This window comes from Gracilinanus agilis, chromosome 2 (assembly GCF_016433145.1).
Source record: "Gracilinanus agilis isolate LMUSP501 chromosome 2, AgileGrace, whole genome shotgun sequence".
Taxonomy (NCBI): Eukaryota; Metazoa; Chordata; class Mammalia; order Didelphimorphia; family Didelphidae; genus Gracilinanus; species Gracilinanus agilis.
Window position 1 is genome coordinate 632,438,478 of NC_058131.1, and position 22,263 is coordinate 632,460,740.

The 22,263-nt window shown below is 39.5% G+C and overlaps 1 protein-coding gene across 1 annotated transcript in view; it reads left to right on the forward strand.

Moving 5' to 3' along the window:
- The window catches only part of GRK5 (G protein-coupled receptor kinase 5), a 336,045-nt gene that overhangs the window by 229,246 nt on the left and 84,536 nt on the right, over nucleotides 1-22,263 (forward strand). Inside the window, exon 4 of the mRNA XM_044665627.1 lies at nucleotides 9,275-9,352. Coding sequence (XP_044521562.1) covers nucleotides 9,275-9,352 — 78 coding nt within the window. The remainder of the gene's footprint in view (nucleotides 1-9,274; nucleotides 9,353-22,263) is intronic.

A 22,263-nucleotide genomic window follows, 5' to 3' on the forward strand; every position in this document is an offset into this window, starting at 1 on the left:
CCAGGTCTTATAAAAAATATCTCTTCTCAAATAATTCTGAAGTTAGAGAACGAGACAAAATGGTCTGTGTTTATGTTGGCTTCTGCAAGAATAACCGGAGAAGGAAGAGAAGCTAGAATTCTCCAGGAAGTTTTGAAGGAAGACAGCATTGTTCAGTCATGCCCAACTCTGTGACTCTGAATTTTCTTGGCAAATATACTGAAGTGATTTGCCATTTCCTTTTCCAGCTCATTTTACAGATGAGGAAGCTGAGGCAAACAGGATTAAGTGACTTGCCCAGGGTCACACCACCGGTAAATGGGTAAATGTCAGAAGGCAGGTTCGAACCCAAGAAGATGAGTCTTCCTGATTACAGATGCAGCACTCTATCCTTGGTGCCCAAAGGAAGACAGTAACCCTGTCAAAAGAAAAGGTGAACTAGAGTCTCAGTGTAACCAGGAGGATAAAAAAGGATCATGAGTACTCTTTAAGGGCGACTCCCTTCTTACCACTTGAGAACTCTAGCTTGGTATGAGTGAAAGAGAAGCAGTGATCCCTTTTCCCTTCTACAAAGCTTTCATCTATCTGAGACTAGAAATTATAAATCTGTTAAAAGAATACAATTGGAATGGAAGTCCTTGTGCTAGAAGTAACTGTAGGTATAGTCTTCTCATTTTACCATTGAGGAAACCAAAGTCTACAGTCATATGGTTTGCCTAATGATGTGGCTCCTAGTCCAATACATTTCCCACAATATTCCCCTCTCTTACTATTTGCATGATCTTTGGCAAATCCCACAACTACTTTGGGCTTCAGTTTCCTCCATAATAATATGAAGGGGAATTGGACTAGGTATCCATTAAGTTCCTTCCATGTCTATATCTATGATTCTATGAACCTATGACTATTTTCCAGTGAAAAAACCAAGGTTCAAAATCAAAGGAGGGATAAGGAAGAGACCAGCATCTATAAAACATCTAATATATTCCAGACATTGTACTAAGTGCCTTATAAATATTATGCCCCATAAATATTACCCTCATAAAAACTATTCTATTATTGCATCCATTTTATAGTAGAGGAATTTGATACAGAGATTGGGTGACTTTAGGAGTCTTCACTGAGTGTGGGAGCTTATAGGAAAAGCTAACTAACTGGCTTGATGATTACAAAAGCCAGAGACCAAGAGACCTCATTACATGACTGACTTCGGCTTCCTGTCAGGGCATGAGGAAGTCTCCTGGGTAAGGAGGTGACATTAAAAAGTTAGTCCAAGTCCAAGAACCAGTCCACCCAGTGTTCTCTGCCCATGTTAGGAGAGATTTGGCAGGTAATTGTTTTTTTTAACAAATTTAGGACATTTGCATTTATTAAAATATCTTTCAAAGGATTTTTTAAAATGGAGCAATGATAGCTCAAATGGCTTTGCTGCCATATAATGACAGTTTTTGTTTAGAATGGGCTGAGAGAGAGAGCTCTAAGATGAAATATTAGTCTTATGAAGGATGTTGGTTCTAGTATGCACATCTAGTCACACAGCTTGCTCCAGGGAGACGTTACACAGATATTCATCTTTGACAGCTGTGTATACATAAATAATTTAAAAAGGCTTCCCCCCTCCCAGCTCTTTTATATTTCATTTCTTATCTTAGAATAGCATCACCTCTAACCCCCTCCTCTCTTCCCACCCTGAGGCTATTCTTGGGTTGACTAAATATTGTAAAAGGTCAAAATGAGAGAGCTTAGAACAGATTTAAGGAACATCCTTTCATTCACAGCTTTATTTTAGTATGAGAACATAGCAAGAGGAGAGAGAGAAGGGGAAGAGATATTCCCAACTAGATGTCATCAGATAATTAGTGGTGCTTCATATTATTGTAGAGCTATTTCTATGCCCCTCTTATTCTCCCTACTAAGCTTCGTGAGAGCACAGATTGTGTTCATCTTTGAATCTTTCTCCCATCCTTACAGAAGATCTTGAATATAATATTAGCAATAGATAGCTAAGACCTAGAGTCATGAATACATGAACTCAACTTCTACCTTAGACATTTGCTAAATCTTGGGCAAGTCACTTAACCCCATTTGCCTCAGTTTTATCATCTGTAAAAATGGGGGTAATAGCATGAATTATCCCCCAGGATTGATGTACGTATAAATTGAGATAATATTTATAAAGCTCTTTGCATATCTGAAAGTACTGAATAAATGCTAGCTATTTTTATTACAACATATTTATTTAGCACTTTGAGGTTTAAAAAGCCTTTCCCTGCTCTGTAAAGTAGGCTGTGCAAGGATTATTACTCTCAAGGAATTTCCCAAAAGTCGCATAGTTAATAAATGCCATAACTGAATGTTCAATAGGTAATTAAAAAACCACTTTTACCTTTTGTCTTGCAATCAATACCAAGTATGAGTTCCAAGGCAGAAGAACAGTAAGGGTTAGGCAACTAGGGTTAAATGCCCAGGATCATACAGCTAGGAAGTATCTGAGGTCAAATTTGAACCCAGGACCTTCCAACTCCAGGCCTGACTCTATTCACTGAGCCATCTAGCTGCCCTCGGTAGGGTTTTTTTGTTTGTTTGTTTGTTTGTTTGTTTTTTGTAAGAAAATCTACTTGATATGAGATGATGCCGAACATAGAATGTTAGCACTGTAAAGTACTTTAGAGGTCAATTAGTCCAACCATTTCATTGTAAATGAGGCAACAAAAATCAAAAGAGAGAAATGACTTGTCCAAAATCCTACATGATAAGAGTCAAAGTTTTTCTATTATATCATACACTGCCTCAGACTGTTAAGGGTTAAGTACCTTCCCACATGGTAGGATTTTAACAGAAAACTAGGTAGAAGATTTACTTTATTTGTTTATTTATTTTAAACCCTTAGCTTCTGTCTTAGTATTCTAAGAGAGAAGGGCAAGGGCAAGCAATCTGGGTTAAGTGCCCTGGGTCCCACAGCTAGGAAGTATTTGAGGCTAAAGTTGAACTAAGAGGGTCCCTCAACTCCAGGCTTTGTGCTCTATCTACTGTGCTATCTAGCTGCCCCTAATTCTTTTTTTTTTTTTAATTTTCTAAAATAAAGACCTTTACCTTCCATCTTAGAATCAATACTGTGTATTGGCTCCAAGGCAGAAGAGTGGTAAGGGCTAGGCAATGGGGGTTAAGTGACTTGCCCAGGGTCACACAGTAAGGAAGTGTCTGAGGCCATTTTTGAACCCAGCACCTTCCATCTCCAGGTCTGGCTCTCTATCCACTGAGCCACCTATCTGCTCCTGCTCCTAGTTCAATTTAAAAAAAAAAAAAAATCTGCATGATTTTTTTCAGGTAAGCTAGAGTTCCAGGTGAGGAACTTCCTTTTACGAATGCAGTTCAGCAATTGTTCTACAACAAATAGTGTTAGAGTCATCTTGGCGAGCACTTTGAGGTTAAATCACTCACTGGAGGCCACGTAGCTTGTGTGACTCAGATAGGGCCCTTGAACCCAATCTTTATAACTCCAAAGCCAACTGTTTATCCACTGGGTTTCATAGCCTCTCCCTTTATGTCTTGAAAGGAGATTCCTCCCCCCACCAACTCTGCTTCCAGGAAAGCATTGCATTAGCAGAGGGTAATTATGGGGAGCATTTCACATATATACAGTTTATGTCTCTTTAATTGAGGCTATTGTCTTGAAACTGTTTGCCAGAGCTAACTCTAATTTTAATTCTAGACCGCTAGAACCGCCTGTTATTTGCTGGTTACATCGGGATCTTGAAGCCATTAGGCAGAAATAATCAGCCTCTTACCTGAGAAGGGATGGGTCTATTGCTATGATTTCTCAATTTGCTTATTTCAGTCCAACTCACTTTGTACTCTTGTTCCCAGAGCCTGGCTCTCTCCTTGCTCAGTGTCTTCACATTTCCTACTTTAGGTCTAGTCTTCCACCTTTTTCTTTCTCCCTCTGTCTGCCTTCTTTCTGGTCTTCTTTTTGGAGACAGATTCTGTCATTAGTGACTTACAAAACGGAGCTGGAAACCATTGGCTTGTTACTGACGCACCCAACACAAATGTGCTTCCAGTGTTGTTGACCTAACTTGGACTCTGAATGAAAGAAAGAAAAGAAAGACCTTTTGATGTTAGAACTGGTGTTCTGTGTCCCAAAGTGCTCCCAAGTTCCTTCCCCTGTGGAGCTAGGGCTGGTTTGCTCAGCTGATCTTTCTCTGGGAGGTGGCTGACGTGAAGGAAATATTTTGTTTTGGTTTTGCACTCAGAGGATGAACAATTTTAGCCTCTTATTGAAGTTGATAAGAGACCCTCACACTTATATTTAGTTGAAGGGTCTTCAAAAGTATTTTGGGGCAGTGAATATCCAGTGTTCCAAGCAGGACTGAGTTACCCTAGATGATATTCAAATACTTGCCCAGTAAGTTGTTCTAGTAAGTATTTTGAGACAGGTTGGGAAGATTCCCATGGTGCCACACCTCTAGGCAGGGTAGAAAAGATTCAGCCCTATGCCTTAGACCTAGCTGAACCTCATCAGTTTCCTGGGGTACCAGCTCTTCCTTTAGAGAGCCCATTTGGAGGCTAAAGCTGATTCATTGTGCTAAGTGCTGAGGATACCAAAAAAAAAAAAATTCAATAACAATCTCTGCCCTTAAGTAGTTCACATTCTGATGAGGAAGACAAGCAAACTACTATGCACCTACAAGCTGTATTGGTCCCAGGGCTTCTACCTTCTGCTGCTTTTTTTCAGACCTCCCTGTTGAACTGGAGGTTCTAGGCTTTTGGACCCCTGAGTCTATATTGCTCCCTTCCTTCATAGATCTCCAATAATTCCCTAATCACTTGCCCTCTTTTTCTGCCAGTGTAATACAGAATCTTAATACATTTCTAACATACATTTCCCTCTTTCCTTTCTATCTCCAGTCTCTATATACTTCAGACCACAAATACTTTTTAGGGATTATTTACAAAAGAAAAGAAAATATAAAAATTAAGCTATACTATACCAGGATATAATCATTTGAAATGCATTTAAAAGGCTAGGGGATAGAGCCAGGCCGAGAAAATGGGAGGTCCTGGATTCAAATTTAGCCTCAGGTATTTCCTAGCTGTATGACTCTGGACAAATCACTTAACCCCAATTGCCTAGCCTTTACCAATCTTCTGCCTTGGAACCGACACTTGTTGATTCTAAGACAAAAGGAAAGGATTAAAAAAAAAAGGTTTGGATGTATAACTTACTAAACTAGCAAATCTTGTTATTGTTGCTCAACTTAGTTTGGCCATGATTTTCTTTTTGTCTAGATTACTTGTACCCTTTGTGGCCTTGAGATGAGAATGATGTCTTTGCTCTCAGAACACCCCCACACTATTTGAGAGGTTCACCCACCTAGATGTAAGAGTGAGAACTTGTTCTACTGAACATCCTTGGATTGCTATCAGTCAGTTAAGAAGCCTCCTCATTACAAAACACTTTTCACACAAATAAAGTCAGATCTGAACAGCTGGAAAAATATTAAATGCTCATGGGTAGGCTGAGCTAACATAATAGAAATGACAATTCTACTTAAATTAACTTATTTATTCAATGCCCTACCAATCAAACTGCCAAATAATTATTTTCTAGAGCTAGAAAAAAACAATAACAAAATTCATCTAGAAGGACAAAAAGTCAAGAATATAATGGGAATTAATGAAAAAAATGTGAAGGATAATCACTTAGCAGTACCAGATCTCAAACTTTACTATAAAGTAGTAATTATCAAAACCATCTGGTAATAGCTAAGAAACAGAATGGTGGATCAATGGAATAGATTAGCTATAAAATAATTAGGGTTAAATGACCTTAGCAACCTAGTGTTTGATAAACCAAAAGACCCAAGCTGTTGGGATAAGAACTCACTATTTAACAAAAAATGCTGGGAAAATAGGCAAACGGTGTGGCAGTAACTAGGTATAGACCAGTCCTATACCAAGATAAGGCTGAATTGGGAATATGATTTAGCTATAAAGGGTGATACCAAAAGTAAAATAGGGGAATAGTTTGCCTGGCAGCTCTATGGAGAAGGGATGAATTTATGACCAAATAAGCATTATAAGATATAAAATGAATAATTTTGATTATATTAAATTAAAAAACATTTGTATAAACAAAACCAATGTAACCAAGATTAGAAGGGAAATGACAAACTAGAGGGAACTTTTTTATAACAAAATTTTTCTGATAAAGATATAATTTCTCAAATTTATAGAGAACTAAATCAAATGTATAAGAATACAAGCCATTCCCCAATTGACAAATGGTCAAAGGATATGAATAAGCAATTTTCAAATGAAGAAATCAAAGCTATTGATAATCATATTAAAAATGTTTCAAGTCACTCTTGTTTAGAGAAATGCAAATTAAAACAACAATGAGGTACCACCTCATACCTATCAGACTGATTAATATGAGAGTAAAAAAAAAGTGATAAATGTTGGAAGGGATGTGGCAAAATTGAGACACTACTGCCTCATTGGTGGAGTTGTGAACTGATCCAACCATTCTGGAGGGCAATTTGGAATTATGTTCAAAGGACCATAAAATTGAGCACATTCTTTGATCCTATAATCCCACTACTGGGTCTGTATCCCAAAGAGATTGTTTATAAAAAGGACCTACTTGTAGAAAAATATTTATAGCAGCTCTTTCTGTGGTGGCAAAGAATATTGGAAATTGAAGTCCATCTGATATTGGGGAATGGCTGTACAAATTGTGGTATATGTTGGTGATGGGAAACTATTGTATTCTAAGAAATGATAAGCAAGATGATTTCAGAAAAATCTGGAAAGATCTATATGAACTGATGCAGGGTGAGAAAAGCATAACCAGGAGAACATTGTATACAGTAAGAGCAATATTGTACAATGATCAACTGGGAAAACTGGGCTGCTCTCATCAATGCAATGATCTGAGACAGTTCTGAAGGACTTATGACAGGGAATGCCACCCACTTCCAGAGAAAGAACTATTGGAGTTGGATGGATGAGGATCAAAGCATATTACCTTTCTCTTCAATGTATTTATGGTTTTATTTTGGGAGTATGCTTTTAATAACAAAGACCAATATGGAAGTGTGTTTCACATAATAATACATGTATGGCCCAGATCAAATTGCTTATCATCTCCTAGTGGGGGGAGGGAAGGGATGCAGGGAGAAGGCTTGGATCTTATAACTTTGGAAACCGTATGTTGAAACTTATTATTACATGTAATTGGGAAATTGAAATATCTTTGAACAAAAAAATAAAAATAAGCTGCCTCTATGAATGATGAAGTTTATGGTATTTTACCTGCTTACTTTTAATTAGATATTATCCCACAACCTCTGCAATCAAATGAAAACTGGAATGTACAGCTGGTCTAAACAGTGTTCTCATTATCTCAAAAATCAAAAGTATTCAGCCTAATAAACATTTTTCTCCTAAATTTCATAAAAGTAAACCAATTCTTTCACAAGTTTCTGGAGGTCAGAGGATACTGTTTTTCCTTCTCTTATCCTAGAAAAAGTACAAAAAGGGCAAAGGACCTTTCAGGTCTTCAGGCAATGGCTCCAGCACCTCCCATTTTATTGGCATGGATATGTGTGACCTGTCCATTTGGTTGGGAGGAAGAAGGAACCAAGGCGGGAGGTGTCAAAAGGGGAATGAAGTATCAAGGGAAAGCTGACCAACTTCTACCCTCTGGAAACAATTAAAAATATCAATTCTATAAGCTCCACCTAGTAAACAACCTAGCTAAAAAAGCTCTTTAGCCATAAGTACTTGTTTGGTCTCTGGGCAAAGAAAGAATCAGTGTCCAATCATCTACTCCAGTTCTCTTACTTTAGAGAGAAAGAAAATGCAGCCCAGAGAAGCTAGGATTCAATCCCAGGTCTCTCGATTCCAATTTTAATGCTCTTCCTATCACTTTACATTGATTCTGAATATTTACAATGTCAAGTTCTTTCCCTCCTTCCTTTTCATGTCCTTCTCTCATGGTAAAGACTGTAGTTCAATCTCGATGAATTCCGTGGAATATAATATAAGGAAATCTACTTCTTAATGCTGTTGACCAGTATTTGTAGGAAAATCTACATGTTTCCCAAGCTGTTTTCCAAGAGGCCATACCGAACTGAAGTGGGGAAAAACTTTACTAAGAAGGGGATGGAATTGGGAGGTTATCTTGAAGGGAGATGAAGGAGTGGAGGGATGGATAAAAAACCCACAGGAAAATGCTTGGAGAAGGCACTTCAGTTCATCTTTGCTGATGAGATCATTTCCTCCTACCTCCTTTTAAATAGCTATGCTTTTGGACTATGTCTAACAGAATAAGTACATGGCCTTGGGTGGTAGGGTTTCTTTTAATAGCTATAAACAATTTGTAATTCCCTCATCCAGCACACAGCAAAGAAGCCATTGCAAAAGCTAAGCTTAGCTGAAGCTTCTCATTTTCTTGATTTTTTTTTCCCCCCTTGGCAAACATATAAGGTATGAGGGAATAAGACTGTCTTAGATCAAGGAGCATGATCCTCAGAGGAGGCTTCGTCTTCTTTTGGATTTGAGTCTCATTCTTATGAATTTGGAATATATGAATAATGGAATATTCCTCCAACGGGGCATTGTCCTGGCCCTCTCCCAAATGTTTGGTCCCACTTTTCTTTCATGGAAGAATTTTAAGTTACATGTAGCCATAGTATCAGTGACTAAGAGTCAGAAGATCTGAGTTATAGGCAGTACAGTCTTGTTGAACAATTAGCTATTTTGAAAATAAATTCATAGGGCAGCTGGGTGGCACAGTGGAGACCTGAGTTCATATCTGGCCTCAGACACTAGCTATGTGACCCTGGGTAAGTTACTTAATTTTGCTTGCCCTTAAAGAAAAAGAAAAGAAATGTATGTATGTATGACACCTCTTTAAGTTGTAGCTACATTATTAACATTTTTACAATCATGTTCTCAAGTATAGACATCAACAAAATAATAAACAAAGCCTGATTTGTAGTGTTTGCTGATTTCTGTGGTGTAAATGCTCGATGAAAATTTTTAATCTGCTTTTGAGAGCTGATATCATCTGGCTCCAGCATACCCTTAGTTCTAAACCTGGTATCACCATACCTTAGCTGCGTTATGTTGGGAAAACCGTCTCCCCATGTGCCTCAGTTTCCTTATCTATAAAATAAAGGGAGTTGGATGAGATGACCTCTAAGATTCCTTCCCAATTTAACATCCTATGTCTCTGTGAAATGTGTGAGCCAAAAATATTAATTTTTTTTCCTTTTTTTTGTTCCAGGCAGAGTATGAAATTACACCAGATGAAAAACTGGGAGAGAAAGGGAAGGAAATCGTGATGAAATACCTCACCCCAAAGGTAAGGGGCAGCCAAAAAAATATAACTACAAGAATGTGAGTCCTTACTCCACCAAGCAAAGAGCACAAAAATATCCGACAGCCCATGTTCAGAAAGGCTGAGGTAATGACCCCCAGGGAACAAAATCCAGGGATGAAAACAGCCTGGAATCATGGCTGCAAGTCAGACTCCAGAAATATCATTTTTCACCCAAAGAATTCATGGGGCCTGAAGGACTTTAGAGGTGTGAGGTCATCAACCCCCTAAGGCCAATTCTTGGGCCAGAAGTTAGCCTGGGAATCTAGTCACAACTCTTTGGAGACAGGAGATCCCCTATGACTTGATATGACTGAGTCGGTTACCCCAGAAAGCCCCCAAACTAAGTCTTCCAAAAATATATGGTGAGTGTGATTTAGGAAGAATCAGCTCAGTGATTGAGAGGAGTCTCATGGAAAGCTGAAGGTGAAGGGGACAGAGAGGTAGGTTGGGGGAATAGTTGTCTAAGGGATGCCTTAATTCATGGACCTAGACATGGGATGGGGGAATCTATGGTGACCCTCCTCAACCACAGTCCCTCTGCTAGCCTCTATTATTCCATTCTATTCACCTCTATTAGTAATAATAATAAGTAATATGGTATTAGAGGGGGAAAAAATCCCTAAACTGGGCAAAGGGGATCATAGATTTAAAGCTAGAAGAGACTTTAAAGCTTACATCATCTATTTTCTCATTGTATAGACAAGGGAAACTGAGGCCCATAGAGGATAAATTATTTATCCAAGGGGATATAGGTAATAAGTTGTAGAGCTAGGATTTGAATCAAGGTCTCCTGATTCCAATTCTAATTCCCTCTCTATTGGAAACCTGGGTTTTAGTCCCTGCTTGGCTACTTACTGTATGACTTTAGGCAAGTCAGTTAATCTCTTGGGGGGTTCAGTTCTCTTACCTGTAAAAAAATAGGGATGAAGGGAGGGGTAATGAAATTATATGTTCTTAAAAGTCTTTCCTGTTTGCTCTTGCTGCTCAATGTTGGTGACAGAGAGGGGTTCAAGATAGCTCCTTTCCAGCCTTACAGGGGAATTGGGGTTGACAGCAGGAGCTGGAAGGGGCCTGCCACTGGAAACTCTCCCCTTTTTTGCTTCCTTCCCCCACTGACCAGGGTTAACCTCTGAGTAGAAGCTATTGCCAAGAGGCAATAAATGTGGGGCTTTAAACACATGAATTATCTTCAGCTTAAAGCCGCTTAAAACCTCATAACAGTAACCAAGCCCCAAGACCTCTGCTTTAGAAGATTTTACAAGTGTGGTGTGTCATCCTCCAGGGAACCCAGATACATTTTCCCCAAGTGTCTTCTCCAGTTTTCCTGCTGAAGTGATATAGTATACGTTGGCCAACTTCGATTGAAAGGAATGGGAAGGAGAGCTGAGCCTTTTCTTTAATTAATCTTCTTCCCACAATAAATTTCTTCCTACAGTTTCAAGCCTTTCTGAGGATAGCTCAGAACTTATTTTTACTTAGCCAGTCTGTGTAGTAAACTCCACTTGGGTAGGAGAAGAAAGGCTGCTGATTTAAATCGTATCAGGTTAGTGAATGTCTGTGGGTGCGACTTTTCATTTCTGTGCGCCCTGAATGACGAGACCCAAGATAAGAGATAGTAGATGCCCCAGCTGGAGACCATGATCATAATGACAGGGAATTTGCAGAGCATGTCACATTTTTGCCAAAAAATTTTGGCATATATTATCACTGACTGGCTTTTTCCATTTTGGAAATATATGGAACTAGGATCAGAAGAACTGGGTTCTAGCCCTTGTTTGGCTACTAATGAGCCATGTGAGCATGGACAAGTCCATTCTTCTTCCTGGGCCCTGGTTCCCTCATCTGCTAAATGAGGGGGTTGGACCAGTTGACATCTGAACTCCCTTAATAACTGTGCGTGCAACTGTATGGGGACAAGAATAGCTTTTTTTTTTTTCCTTAATGAATCACCATGGACAAAGAATGCATCCTAGTGGCCAGTTTGCAGGCAATGAGCCTCTCTGTATCTGTAGCCAAGTGAATCTTTGGACCGTGGATGACGTCTGTCGTCAGGGCTGTGCTCAGAGCCTTTAGAGTTTGGCAGAACTTGAACGAACTTCTACTCTTCTGGCAAAGCATTTGAGAACCCAGGATCATCTCCACACCATGACAAGGCATCAGATGAGGATTTAATAGTCTGATAATCCTACAGGCTTAAAATAATATTGAATTAAAAAAATATCACCCTTGGGTCAATCCCTTTCTGTCTTCATTATATCAGCATGGAAACATGTCACTTTCAATCTGGATCCAATTAGAAAAAGTCTCCCTCCTCCCCTCTTTTTTTCTCCAATCAATTTGTCTACAGACATTTATTAATCATCTGCCATATATATACATAAACATATATGGAAAAAAGCAAGATAAAAAAAGAGGGAGAACACCATATATTATTGCATATGTACGTGTATATATGTATATATATGTGTGTGTATGTATATGTATATATATACATATATACATATATATATATTTATACACCCACTACTCCAGTAGGAATTATGGAGGAAATCAAGAGACTGTAAGAATATGATCTGTGACTTCAAAAGAGCTTACAGTCTAGTTGAGAAAAGGAGATAGAAATTTGTAAAAAATTTAATGCCAATAGAAGAGATAGCTAACTGTAGAATCCACTTGCTCTTCATTTCTCCAGTGCCTCAGCTAAGGCACTACTTCTCTGAAGCAGCTTCTAATGACTCCTCTGCAAACAACATAGTATCCTACTTCTCTAAACATATTGGTTTTCCTGATAGAATATAAGCTCCTTGAGGGCAGGAACATTTTGTTATTGTCTTTGTGTGTCCAATATCTAGTCTTCTACAATGTAGACTCTTAGCAAGCAAGTTGTCAGTCCAGTAATAGAAGAGTTGTAACAAGGGAGTAAGTAGTTACTTCACAAATGGCTGATAGAGAAATTTATGGGCTTCTTTGAAATGAGTGGGTTGGACTAGATTATATTTTAAGACTAGATTTTGAAGTTTCTTCCAGCTGTAATATGTTATCCTATTCTGCCATTCTGTGTTCTAGTATTTTCTCAAGCCCTTTCTTGCTCTAACATTCTATATTCTGAAGTCTTCAGGTCTCTTTCGCTTCCGACATGTTCTAATGTTTAAAGTTTTAAAACACTTTTTATAGTTCTATGATTCTGGACTATAGGAATTCAAATGAGGGAGCAGTTGCCATAGACCTAAGTAGTCCGGAACATGTTCCTGAAGAAGGATTTGGGTTCTCTTGAAGCTTGGATCCTTCTCTGTCCATTTTGTCCTGATTTTTTGTAGAATTTTTTGCAAGCACCAACTTAACCAGTTAGCACATATCATACTCAGACCCTGGCAGGCAAACACACACAAACACATACCATCACACTATCACACCCTCCTTACCACTGCAAAAATCAACAACACCCTAAAAGGTCTCAGAACATGAAATGCGTTGCTTTCAACGTCACTTAACAACGATATTACCCATGGTACTCTATGGCTTAAGAACGGACAATATGAAGTCAAAGTTGAGATGTTGAATAAGCCCTGTCTTAGCATCATTCAAGAACCAACAAAGATGGAAAGCCTGGTTGAAGCAATTTTCTCCAATGAAATGGTTTCATCTGCATTCATTCTTTCAGCTGCTAGGAAATAGACCAAGTGAAGACAGCTGCCAGGGAAGTATTCTTTCAGTTTATTTTCTTCTCAAAGATATGCAGGCCTGAATATTGTTCTCTGTGCTCCACTGAGTAGGGAGCTATAGCTCCCTTTAGAAATTCAGATTTTCCCTTTGTTTTTATAAACAATGATAGGATAAGGCAGGGAAGTTTATTCTTGAAAAAGGGGAAATTGCTGATCAGCCCATGTCTGGGGCTTTCTGTTTATGCACAAAAGAAATCTGTTCCAAGTTCTTATTTGGCTCGTTGAGAAATATCCACCTTTCAGAAGAAAAAACTTGAATGAAAGGAAATAATAATTGTAAGTTCACTCATTCTCTACCCCTTCCTTTCCTCTTCTCCCAATCACCATCACCCTAACCACGGTCTTAAGTGATTGCAATAGGCAGCTCTACCTGAAAGGCTCTTCTGGGAACTTAACTCTACTGGGTTCTAAAAGGGTCAAAGGAATGGAGTGGGTCCTCCAGTGGGTCACTTTGTTTATTCTTTATAGTTATAGCATAGTCCTGGGTAGTACTCTACAGATCATAAGTTGTATTACATCCATTTGATCAACCCAACAATTTTCAGTAAATTGAAGACAATTCTGATGAGGAGGAAAGAGGGTAGTTGTTCTTGCCAACCAAGTTAGATTTTTAAAAGGCACATCAGAATATAGATGCAAAGGTAAGTAACAAGGAATGAATATAAAGGCTTGAGATAGTCCTGTAAGAATGGTGTCAGAAGTGCTGAAGCTCGGGATGAGTTAAGCCTGGCCAGGAAAGCTTAGAATTACAAAAAGTGATCAGAGAGGGTGGGATGGGGATAACTGATGACAGAGAATAGGCACAGCAGCTTGACTATTTTGTTTTTGTTTTCTCTGCCCAAGAGAATGATCTTTGAACTAGAAAGGACAGTACAAAAATGACTAATAGGAAGTTGGTGCCCCAAATAAGTATGTAGTATTGTGATAAGAAGGTATCTAATTGCTCCTGATGAATTCAAGTCACCTGGCCCAAATGAACATGGGTGATTGCTCTACCCTTCTCAGTGAACTTTGAAAAGACAAGGAGAAATGGTGATGAATCATGGGACTGATTTTCAGAAAAGGGTGGGGAGAGAAAGGAGCCTAAAACTTAAGGCTAGTAAAAAAAAAAAAAAAAGAAGAAGAAGAAGAAATTGCACAGAAGAAAACTGAGGCTTCTGTAAGGGAGAACTTCCAAACAATTAGAGCTATCCCCAAACCAAATAAACTTGTCTTTTTAGTAATGTCTCCTCCCTGGAAATCTTTAGGCAAAAACTGGATGGACATTTATAGAATGTATTGTTGGGAAGAATTCTTTTTTTTTTAGGCATGAGAAAAATTAGCTGACTTCTCAGGTTGAGATTATGTGATTCTGTTAGACAAAGAATACAATTTTCACCTTACAATTGATAAATCTGAGGCACTAAAGTGATTACCCAAGGCCACACAGCTGGAAAGTGATTGAGGCAGTCCTGGAACCCAGATCTTTGGATTCCCAGTACAAGGTTCCCCATTCTAATGTGTTATCTGTCAATTTATTTTTATATTCTAATCTTAAACCACAAATTGAACTCTGTATTCCTGATTTACCAGTTATCTAGAAAAAACTTCAAACACAAAGGAAATTGGGTAAGAACATATACATGACTCAATCCAAATTCATCCTTAATCTTGAATTTTAAAAATTGTATGCACACACATATGTGGCTAGGCAATTGGGGTTAAGTGACTTGCCTAGGGTCACACAGTTAGGAAGTATGAGACCAGATTTAAACCTAGGACCTCTTGTCTCCAGGCCTGACTCTCTCTATTCACTGAGCCACCTAGCCCTTTAGCCTCATTTCACACTAATCCTCACACTCTCCTTTATTCAGCCAAACTTGACAATCTAGCTCTTCCACAGTCCCATCCTGCCTTCTCTCACCTCTGTGCATTGTCTCAGGCCATTCCCCATGCCTGGAAAACACTCTTTCCTCATCTTTTCCTCTTGAAATCTTTATCTTCCTTTGAGCCCTGGCTCCACAAAACATTACCTGATCTCCCTAAGTAAAAGTAATTACACCATCCTTGAACTGTCCTGGTGCATTTTGTCTGTTTCTCCTACTTACCACCATCATACTTTAGCTTTTTTATACTTCTTTAGGTCATATCAGAGCTACATGCCATAACCCCTATCTCTCTGCTCTCTGAGGGAGTTTAGGCCAGGAGGTATTGGGCCATCTTTGTCTTTGTATGCGTAGTATCTTGAACCCAACAGCATTTCGATTCTGAACTGTTTTGGAAGAGCTTCACTGGTTTAAATTGAAAAGATGTCAAAATGAAGGAGAGTCAACGTTGAGGAAGGCTTAACCCTTGGAACTAAACCACAGCTTGTAAATCACCACAGCATCATTAATTTGGCCCCAGTTGGGCTTTGTTCAGCAACCTGCTGCAGAATTGGACTCTGTTGCAGCTATTGTTTGTCCAACAAATGTTTCAGGGAAAGAGCAGAATATGCCGATGTAAACAGCATGACTTTTCTCCATCATGTCCGGATGGTCGTGCCTAGAGATGATTGAATTGACAGAGCACTACTTGCTCATGGAGATGGTTATTTCTCTCTTTTTCACCTTCTAACACCATGAGAAGGTGACAGTTTTGGAGCCTGGGTCACTTTTCTCTTCCTTTCCTTCTCATTAAAATGTGCCCAGCCCCTGGACTTCCTTCACTTGGTTTTGCTGGACGTTTGAAGTATTCTTCCCTCTCAAAGACCTCCTGGCCTCTCCTTAATTCTAATTTCCTGATTTCCACAAAACTCTTTCAGCTCCAGAAATTTGGGCCAAGTTCCTCCAAAGTTGAAGTCTGACTTTCTCTCTTGTTTAAAGGATTGCAAACAGTTCTTCTTTCTTCTTTTTTTTTGATCACCTCATTTCTCTATTTGAAGCTTTCCTTTTAGCCAAACCAATCAGAGAACACAAACATGCACACTTCACCAACTCTGAGCTTCAAATACTAAGAGTTTCACTTAATAGTAGGTTCATTTGGGTCAGAAACAGGTTCTTCCACTTTGTGTTTTTGTTTTTATTTTCTGAACTCCCAATGAGGCAAAACAACATTTTCCTTTGGCAAAATGAAGCAGCTAAGTACACCAATAAGGTGGAATGCTGGACCTGGTGTCAGAAAAACTTAGAAAAATTTAACTCTAACTTCAGATGCTTACTGGCTGTCTGTGTGGCCCTGAGTAAGTCACTTAACCTCTGTCTGCCTCAGTTTCCTCATCTGTAAAAGGGGGATAATAAGAATACTCATCACTTCATAGGGTTGATGTGAGGATCTAATGGGATAACATGTCAAGTGCTTTACAAACCTTAAAGTACTACATAAATTCTAGTCATCATTATTGTTGTTCATACAGACTTCTTTTGATTTTCCAAGAGACTTCTGGATGAATTGTCAGGCAAAGGTTTTTGCCCCATAGCTGCCAGCCTAAGCTATGACATTCCTTCCTTCCAAAGAGTCAGCAAGAGGGGCAGCTGGGTAGCTCAGTGGATTGAGAGCCAGGCCTAGAGAAGGGAGGTCCTAGGTTCAAAGCTGGCCTCAGACACTTCCCAGCTGTGTGACCCTGGGCAAGTCACTTAACCCCCATTGCCCATACTTACCACTCTTCCAACTAGGAGCCAATGCACGGAAGTTAAGGGTTTAAAAAAAATTTAAAAATTAAATCAAAGAGTCAGCAAGAGTGATAATCTCAAAAGATTTTCAGTGATATAAAAAACCTAAAGTTTGAAGAGGCGAAACTTTCTCTGTCTCTTCAAATTCTAGTCATTCTTTAAAAGCCAAGTTCAAATCTCACCTCTTTCCTGAAGTCTTCCCTATCTACTCTAGCCCTTAATGATCTTCCTTTCTTCCCCTTACTACAATTTAACTCTTCTAGTTTTGGATAATTGTTTCAGGTATATTGGTCTTGTTTTCCCAACATGATTATAACCTAAAGGGCATCAGGCAAGAGTTTATGATAGTTCTGCCTTCAAGGAGGCCCTTATATTACTCTCTCAACTCCCTGTTATCCGCTCCTGGACCTAGCACAAAGCTAGGCACATAGGAGGCACTCAAAAAATATTTCTGGTGAACCCGTTGAACAAGTGGGACCCACAATTGATGAAGTCTGAGCTGAGGGAAAGAAATTACTCAAAACAGGAACACTGAACTGAACCCATTCTTTGGGGCCTTGGCCTGTGGCAAAGCCCACACTCCAGTGTCAGTGTGACCTCCCAAACAAGGCAGATCCCTAGCCCAAAGTCTCTTCCTGCTGTGGTTCTAAAAGCCCTTGGCCAAGGAGAAGAGCCAGGATTTACTAATATCATCAACAGACGGGCACCATATTCTTTTTCAAAAGTCAAAATTATTTAGAACAAAAATGCCTTTCTCTATTGTTGGTTGGCTAGAACTTCCTCATGAGTCTCTACATTTGTAATATTTCTAGCTTTTCAGAAGATATCATGTTACATTTGCCACAGGATCAATAGAACTTATTTTCTTTAAGCCTGTTTCAGGGGGAGATATGGAAAGTTCTGAAGAGTTCTGTGTGGCCCTAAGGCTGGCCTCATAACTAGGGTAAGACAACTACGGTTTTGTCTGAGGATGATGAATTTAGAGGAGATTGGAAGTACATGTCATAACTTCAGGAACAGAGAAAAAAAAGTACTTAGAGTTTAATTGGCAAGAGTAATTAGTTAAAATAGGAAGCTGCCCAGATGGCCACATGGAGCAGCCACAGTGAGCCCCATATCCAGTTTGCCCTCCCCTCCTTTCCTCACAACTAACACACACTCTGTGTGCTTGTCTCAGGTATGGACGGTGGTGTTTGCCCCAGCTATGAAGATTCCTAGTTATGGCTCTGCCCAGGATGCTCTTGGGACACCCCCCTCTACTACAGCATTCATTTCAGTCCTTCATGAATTTCTCAAGAGAAACAAAGATGGGATCTTTTTGGAGTCAGTGTCTATCTTTCTAATGGGGATAATGGTAGTGAGAGGCAGGAAGCAGACTTTCCCTATAGCATATTTTTCCCAGCATCTAAAAGCACTTTCTAGCCATTACCTCATTACCCCTCCCAAAAATGAAGATCCTTTGAGGTTGAATCTTTCATCCACTGGAAGCCATGCCTATGCTGAGAGTGGGCATTTAATGGTTGAAAATGATATGGCTACCCCTCAGGAAATTGGGTCATGTGGCAATCTTGTTTCTAGAAGGGCAACTTGATGATTTTGCCAGTGGTCACACATCCACACATCCATCTACCTAACTGCAAATCAAGGTTGAGGTCTCAGGATTGGTTGGTCAGTGCTTTTCCACCCTCTGGTGCTAACCTTGGAGGTGTCCTCAAGTGTCTCCAAATGGTTTAATTAGAGCTATAAATCACCATGGTTTGGGTGTATATTGACACTCTCTCTTCCCCACACCTAGGGTTTTTTGGATCCTGGTCCTAGGTAGGTCTGGACATGTTGCCATTGGCAAGAGCCTTCCCATGAGGAGGGAGGGAAAACTATGACTGGTGTTTCTGAAGAGAACTATAGAATATTGACACGAGAAACCCCCAAAGAGATAGAGAGATGCAGACACTGATATACCATGTTGGTGAAAATGTGGTCTGGATTTTTTTTCCAACAATAACAAAAAAAAAGTTAATTCCCCCTACCCTCTTTGTCCTGTTTTTATTTGGAAGCCATGTATTATGTCTCCTGACATAGCTATTTACAGTCAGTCAGCATAACTGGCCCTGACACTTTGACAGAAGGTTTGTTTGATTTCTTTTTCCACATGTTCCTGAAGGTTTTGATTAAGAAGGTAGAAGAATGGAGCTCTTTCCCCCCTGTCAGCCAGAGCTTAAATCAACCCTCAAGTTAGGAAACAATTCTCTTAGGGCTTGGCTTTTGCCAGAGGTCCTTTGTCCTGTTTGGTTACACTGTCAGAAGTATGGTCAATAATATGTCAGAGCTTGGAGATCATAAGGAGAATAGCTCAGATTGTGAGAGCTCTTTATATTTTATAGTGCATTTACCATACAACATAGCAAGTATTATTATTTTAATTTTTGAAGATGAGGAGACTGAGACTTGGGGATTGAGGGACTTGCTGAAAATGGAATAATTAGTTCCCTTTCCCATCCTGATTCTTATCTCAGTGGATTCAGATAAAAGTATGCTTATCAGGGTCACTTCAAATGAAGCCAAATGACTTTCAGAGGGTAAGAGATTAAGAGCTAGAAGAATCTTAGGATCATACATCTAAGCATTCATTCAATTCCATTCAATAAACATTTTTTTAAGGGGCAGCGAGATTCAGTGGATTGAGAGCCAGGTCTGGGATTGGGAGGATCTGGGTTCAAATTTGTACTCAGACATTTCCTGGCTGTGTGACCTTGGACAAATCACTTAACCCTGTTTGCCTAGCTTTTGTCCTTCTGTCTTGGAGTTTCTATTAAGACAGGAAGTTAAGGTTTATATTTTTAAAAAACAAACATTTTTTAATGCACTAGGCACTGTGTCAAGCTCTGGGGATACAAATAAGAAAAAGAAAGACATTCCTCACTCTGAAAGAACTTCAATCTAATGGGAAAAGACAACATGCAAAAAGAAGTTAGAAAAAGATTTGGGTGGAGGAATGGCACTAGGAGATGTGATGTTCCATGAAGTTGAAACAAGCAGAACTGTTGATGGAAAATGCTGAATTATCTGAAAAGTTCTAAAAAGAAGGCTCTTCTCATTAGTCCTCCAATCAGAGAGGCCAGGCAACTGAGGGAGCCAAGAAAGTGCTTAGCATAAAAAAATATGAGGTCTTAGAGGTTATCTAGTCCATCTTCCTTATTTTACAAATGGGGAAACTGAGTCCTAGAGAAGTTAGGTGGTTTGCACAGCCATGTGAATAGTGACAAAGGCAGGATTTGAACCTTCCAAATCTACTGTTCTTTCTCCTGTACCATACTGCCTTTAGGGACCACAGATGGTCCTTCTCGTTCAATGCCTTCCTTTTCCCGATGCGGAAGCAGAGGCCCAGAGAGCTTAAAGGTCTTGTGCAAGGTCACAAAGGTGAAAAATAACTCTGACCCTAAATTAAATGTGTTTTCTACTTATACCCCTTCAAAGTGGAAAGGAAAAAAGAAAGAAAGAAAAAGTGACATTGCTGGCCAATTAGAAGAAGAAAGATTCATAAGAAACAGAATTCAAATAATTGATTTTTTAGATGAAGAATCCGAAATTGGAAAAATGGAGCAAATTACTCAAAGTCCTGAAGATTGTGAGTGGAAATGCCAGCAGTAAAATCCATGGTACCTTGGTCCCCACCCTGTCTTCTTCCCATTATAAAATATTGCCCTGTTAGGTAGCTGAACTTTTCTCTAAAACCTAACCCAGATGAAACAAGGCTACACTTTGGCATCTGTGAGAAGTGCCTTATAGCATATAGTCCCATATAGTACTAGTGTTAGATTGATTAGTAAAGTCAGAGGGCATCAGGAGCCTTAGCTGGTATGTGTCTGGAATTGAGAAGTAGCTCCATTGAGCACAGCTCACAATTAGCAGTCAGGAGGTAAATGACCATTTATGCCTTCTTCCCTTCCTCTCCCAACACACTTCCCCATTCCAGAGGACAATTTCATGCCTACAGATATAGGATCTTTTCTTGGGAGCTTATTTCCTTAATCCTCAGAAAGCCTATCGGTTCCTAGACCTATTCCTATTTATTCCTTCCTCTTCATTCTTACCAAGTACCATCTTGCTCCTGCTTTTTATCTAGTCCCATGGGATTACTCTCATTTTATTTGGTCTATCCCTGTAGGGTCTTTCCCATTCCTTCAATTCACTCTACTTGATTCCCTACCCCCATTCTTATTCTGAGACTTTTCCTTTCTTTTTCATACCTACTAATTTTTAGCTAGTTATCCATCTTCCTCCCCTTTTCTAAGTGATCCTTCCTTCCTTCCTTCCTTCCTTTCTTCCTTTCTTCCTTTCTTCCTTTCTTCCTTTCTTCCTTCCTTCCTTCCTACCTTTCTTCCTTCCCTCCATAATGTAATGGGAAGAGCACTAGAATATGTTAAGGATGCTTGGGTTCTAATCCTAGCTCTAGGTGCCTACTATGTTCCCAGGCACTGCGCTAAGCACTGGGAATACCAAAAGAGAAAAAAGACAGTCCCTGACCTCAAAGAACTTATAGTCTAACAGGGCAGACAGCAGCCCCTTTGAATGGGGGAGGGAGGTAACATGATCAGACTCACATTTTAGGAAAATCATTTTAGTGGCTTGAGGGGCAAGACATTTGAGGCAGGCAGACCCACTAGCAGACTATTTCAGAGTAATAAAGGCATGAAATATGTGAGAGTCTGCCATAGAGTAATGGTAATATCCCAGAAGAAAAGGTGGTATATTCAGGAGATGTGCAAAGGTGGAATAAACAGACCTTGGCAACAGATTGGATATGGGGGAAGGGAGTGAGAGATAGTGAGGAATCCAAAATGACTCCTGAAGTAAGAGCATGAAGAACTGGGAGAATGGTATTGCCTCTACAATAATAGAGAAAGTAAAGCAGGGAAAGGGTTCAGAAGGAAAGATAATGAGTTCTATTATAGACATATTGAGTTTAAGATGTCATCTGGACATCAGGTTGAGCTATCTGAAAGGCAGTGGGAGATGTGAGATTGGAAATCAGCAGAGAGGCTAGGGCAGAATAGGTAAATTTGAGAACCATCAGCATTAAGATGGTAATTAAATCTATGGGAACTGATGAAATCACTAAGTGCTGTAGAATAGAGGGATGAGGGTCTAGGACAGAACCCTGAAGCACATCTACAATTAGAGGGCATGATCTGGAGAAATGCCCAGCAAAGGAGACAGAGGAGTGGCCACAAAGGTAGAAAGAAACCTAGGAGAGAGAGCAGTGTCCCAAAAACCCAGTGAGAAGAGTGTCAGAAGGAAGTAGTGAACAATAATGTCCAAGATTTCAGAGAGATAAAGGAGAATGAGGATTGAGAAAAGGATTTGACAACTAAGATCATTGTTAACTTTGAAGAGAACAGTTTCCTTGGAATGATGAGGTCAGAAGCCATATTGTGAGGGATTAAGAGAGTAAGAGGAAAGTGGAGGCACCTATTCTAGATAGCCCTTTCCAAGAGTTTGGCTATAAAAAGCAGAAGAGAAATGGGAAGAGATTAACAGAAGA